General features: G+C 37.9%; 1 protein-coding gene across 1 annotated transcript in view; it reads right to left on the reverse strand.

Annotated features, from left to right (window-relative positions):
- LOC125043658 overlaps positions 1–5,000 on the reverse strand; it is an 8,126-nt gene that overhangs the window by 2,819 nt on the left and 307 nt on the right. Inside the window, exons 2-5 of the mRNA XM_047639892.1 lie at positions 4,669–4,694; positions 3,358–4,074; positions 2,815–2,905; positions 975–1,133 (exon numbers count right to left, since the gene is read on the reverse strand). Of these exons, the coding sequence (XP_047495848.1) occupies positions 975–1,133; positions 2,815–2,905; positions 3,358–4,074; positions 4,669–4,694 (993 nt within the window). The remainder of the gene's footprint in view (positions 1–974; positions 1,134–2,814; positions 2,906–3,357; positions 4,075–4,668; positions 4,695–5,000) is intronic.

Genomic DNA, 5,000 nt, shown 5'->3' on the forward strand with positions numbered 1-5,000 from the left:
GTGGTGGTGATAGTAATAATGGTAATGATAATAATGAATACAATGATAATAATATTGATCATAATAATAATGATAATCATAAATCCTTACCAACTAAACGAGATACGAATAGGGCTTGCAATTAAACCCTTCATAGTGGATATTCAACTTCTTGCACTTAGGAAGAATTGCAGCTGCCCAAAGCACCCATAAAGAGCCCACTTTACCAGCGTTTTTATCGTACAGCAAAAAAAAAAAAAAAAAAAAAAAAAAAAAAAAAAAAAAAATCTTGGGTCCCGCCATTTACACGGAAATCGAAGCAACACCTAAACCAACACAACTGATGAAAGTTTACACATAATTTTAAACTTACACACTTTTAAACTTACTTTTTAAACTTGTACATTTTTTTTTAAAACTTGCACACATTTTAAACTTATGAACGTTTTAAAATTACACACATTTTATGATTACACACCTAATCTTGATACCTTTTTTAAACTTACTCCCTTTTGAAGTTTATACACCTTTTAAACGTACACGCTTTTTGTAGACGTACACTTTCTTTCAACCGAACCCACTTTTTAAAACTTGCACACCTATTAAACTTACCTCAACATACCTTTTAAACCTACACACTTTTTAAAACTTGCACACTTTTTTAAAACTTAGCTCAACATACCTTTTAAACCTACACACCTTTTAAAACTTGCACACTTTTTTAAAACTTAGCTCAACATACCTTTTAAACCTACACACTTTTTAAAACTTGCACACTTTTTTAAAACTTGTTAAAACTTGCACTTTTTTTAACTTGTTAAAACTTACCTCAACATACCTTTTAAACCCACACACTTTTTAAAACTTGCACACTTTTTTTTAACTTACCTTAACATACCTTTTAAACCCACACACCTTTTTCAAAACCACACACATTTTTTAAAACTTACACCCCTTTTCAAACATCCATCGAGACAACACGTGAACCAACACACCTGCTGAAATTGAAGTAAGACATGTGCTCGAAGAAGAAGTGTCGTGAGGTGACAGAGCGTCTGAAAATCCACTTGGCAAGCTTCACCTGATCAGCCCGGCTCGTGTGCCTCCCCAAATCCCTCATGTTGTTGAAGGAGAACTTGTTGCTCTTTGATAAGCTGTTTGGGTAGAATGGGAATCTGCGATTTTTTTGTCGTGTTGGTTTATCATTGGCTCTGTGGTATTCAGATTGGCACGAGGGAAGATGGCGGTTTCGGCATTATGCTCAGATTAAGGTAAATATGTTCATACTCTATTGCACACATACATGTGTGTGTGTGCGTGCGCATATATATAAATAGATAGATATAGATATATATGCACACACACACACACACACACACACACACACACACACACACACACACACACACACACACACACACACAACAATGAATATATATATTGTCACTTATCTAATCTGGCTAATTTCATATACCGCCAGACGATTAGAACTAGAAATCACATAAACAATAAATAAGTTCAGGACACTTGGAACTCCAGAACAAAGCATGGAACAAGATAATCGGGCTGGTACAATGGCCATGTATAACCAGCATCTAGAAGTGTTCCAACCAGCGCGGTAACCATTAAGCAATGATGATTTTTTTTCCAGGAAAGTCAGTTGTTAGAGTAAGTCAGTCTTAAGATGATTCAGGTAAGTCAGTTCTTAAATGACTCGGGTAAGTCGGTGGTAAGAGGATTTAGGTAAGTTAACTGTAGTTACCTGTAGAGGTTGAGTCATAGGAACTCTGCGAAGATTACTTTCGAAAACCTTATTGAGATGAACTGAACTTGATCTTAATCAAGACAATGATAAACAGCTGGAAAAATGTGGTCTAAATGTCGACTGACAATGTAGTACATAACAGGTCACTCTGTGTTACGGATAATCTAAGGCCTACGGCATATATATATATATATATATATATATATATATATATATATATATATATATATATATTACGTTTTCACTACCCTGTTCAGACGTTGCTCCACCGACATCTAGATTTCTTTCTTTCTCTTTTTGTTTCATGTTTCCATACCCACTCCTGAAGGAACGAGCTTTGGTATATACAATTTCCAACGGGATATAAAGTGCGGTAGCCATCCTTTACCTCAGGTACTAATCGTTATTATTAGCTGGAAACCCCAGATAAAGGCTAGAAGAAGAAGATGGGGAAAGAGGTGAAGAAGAAGAAGGCGAAGGATGAGACGGAGAAGCAGAAGAAGAAAAAGAAGGTGTAGGAAGAGATGAAGGTTATGAAGGAGAATAAGAAAAAGAAGAGGAATAAGAAAAAGGAGACGAAAAAGAAGTAGAAAAACAATAATAATAAGGATGATGATGATGATGATGATGATGATGATGATAATGATAATGATAATGATAATGATAATGATAATGATGATGATGATGATGATGATGATGATGATGATGATGATGATGATGATGATGATGATGATGATGAGGAGGAGGAGGAGGAGGAGGAGGATGAGGAGGAGGAGAAGGGAAAGAAGGAGAAGGAGGAGTAGAAGAAGAAGCAGAAGAAGAAAAACAAAAAAAAAAAAGGAAAAGAAAAAGAATGAGGAAGAGAAAAAGGGAGAAAATAGGAAAATTCGCTTCAATCCTCCAGTGCAACCTTCCAACTGCGCAGAAATATACACATGCATTATAGGCCTATTTCTCAAACCAGGAGAGCTTACTGAATCATGAACCACCTCAACCTCAATCTAGAATGAAAATCGGAAATGCATTTTCTCTATTAATAAGTACGTGTGTCGTTGTTGGGGATAACGAACCTAAGGCATATACGCAGCATTGTAGCGGACGCACACTTCGGAACGCGGTTGTAAATGACGATATGGGGATATACCGGCTTCAGGAGCAGATCTAGAAGGAAAATATTTTTTTTCGGGTTAGTAGTAGTGGTGATATTTAGATCTAAGGGGGGAATCGTATATTCTCCAACATATGTATGGGGATTCTATGGAAGAGGAGAGAAGGGTGAAAAATATGAAATATACTAGGATAACATTTGTAGGAGTGGGGGGAATGGGATATTTTGTTATAATTCTATTAAACCAACATATACATTCATACATCTACGTCGAAAGAGAACTAATATTGTGAATGGTGCAATCTACTGTACATTCATTCAAAAGTATAGTAATGTACAGGTATCATCTAAGATTATATTTCAGATTTCACATATCGGCACCAATTATCCAATATCTGAAAACATTCTGCTACTAACGTATAAAGTTCACTGTTAGAGTTACCATGTCGTGCCTATTGCAAGTTTGACAAACAAGCTATCCTTCTCACATTGCCTCATTACTTACTGTTATCGTGTCCTTGCATTGGCTGTCCCAAATATCTCGCTGTCCTGTTAAGAGATGGCGCGTGAGGCCCGGATTGGGGTAGCCTGGCAGGGTCCTGAGGCGCGGATGGGGGGAGTACTTCAGGTTTGGGTTGGGATAACGTGGAAGGGACCTGAGGCACGGACTGGAAGGACATGGCAGGGTCCTGAGGTGCGGATTGCAGGAGTATTGCATGCTCCTCAGGCTTGGATTGGGATAACATGGCAGGGTCCTGAGGCGCGGATTGGAGGAGCGTGGTAGGATCCTGAGGCGCGGATTGAAAGGACATGGCAGTGTCCTGAGGCGCGGACTGGAGGAGTATTGCAGGCTCCTCAGGCCTGGATTCGGATAACGTGGCAGGGTCCTGAGGCTTCGATTGGAAGGGTATGGCAGGGTCCTGAGGCGCGGATGGGGAGAGTATTGCAGGCTCTTCAGGCTTAAATTGGGAGAACATGGCAGGGTCCTGAGGCCTGGACTGAAGGAGCGTGGAAGGTTCCTGAGACTGAGACTGGGAGAGCAAAGCGGACTCTTCGGGGTTCGGCATGGAGAGTCGAACTATGTCTCGAACAAAGGGGAAGCAGTTGATCTTGTCCCTTAAGATAAAGGTTAATATAAGGGGGAATAAGCAGAGGATTGCAACTCCCACGGTCAAAAGGATGAACAAATATCTCATCTTTTCCATCTTCATCTGCACGACATCTGGAATAACATTGGCGGCATATAAGTCATCGCTGTAACAGAACCATCAAGGATTCCTCTATCTATGCATTCCATCTTATTAAGCATCGTTACCATTGTCTCCTAAGAAGTAATCGTTCGCGTGTTAATTGGTTGCGTAAATTGGCTAATAGGTTGGCTTTGTTTTTTATTTGTTTAATTGTTTGTCTTCAGGATTACACGACAAAAATAAATGGCGGATCGTGATGAAGTTTCCTGTGTGGGTTCCTTATGGACCAGGTACCGAAGGATTATATTTTGAAATTGATTCGACTTTGAGATTATTCTTGACTAGAGGAGCTGTTTGCGTAGATTAAAGGTATATTCGTGGGAGAGAGTGGTTGTTAGAGGGAGATTAAGGTCAGTAAAGTTAGAAACAAGTAGATTTTGAGGAATATAATACAGGATCGAAGGTATTTTTGCAATAAATGTGTATTTTTTCTTAGGATTATGATCAGGTTAATGATGGTAGACTATTGCATTTTTTTTTTTTTTCATTAGATTCAAAACGATTGTATGAATAGAATCATTAAATTTATCTTTTCAACTAAGGACAAACTGGCATATTAAAACTACCGACGTAGGTTTGGACTATGACCGTTCTATAATTTTACCGAGACGATATATCAGGACTTTTAATATTAGTAGTTATGCTAATGATAATCACGTGGTAGTGATCAGAAGGCTACTAATACCACTAAAACTACTGCTGATAATAATAATTCAAATTGTAATAATAATCATAATGACATTAATAGTGATAATGATATTAACAACAATAATGGTAACGACAACAACAACGATGATGATGATGATAACAACAGCAATGACAATAATTATGATAATGAGATATAATTGTAATGATTGTAATACAAACAAACTTCAACAATATGATAAAGGCAGCAATA

This window comes from Penaeus chinensis, chromosome 34 (genome assembly GCF_019202785.1).
Source record: "Penaeus chinensis breed Huanghai No. 1 chromosome 34, ASM1920278v2, whole genome shotgun sequence".
In the NCBI taxonomy this organism is placed as follows: Eukaryota; Metazoa; Arthropoda; class Malacostraca; order Decapoda; family Penaeidae; genus Penaeus; species Penaeus chinensis.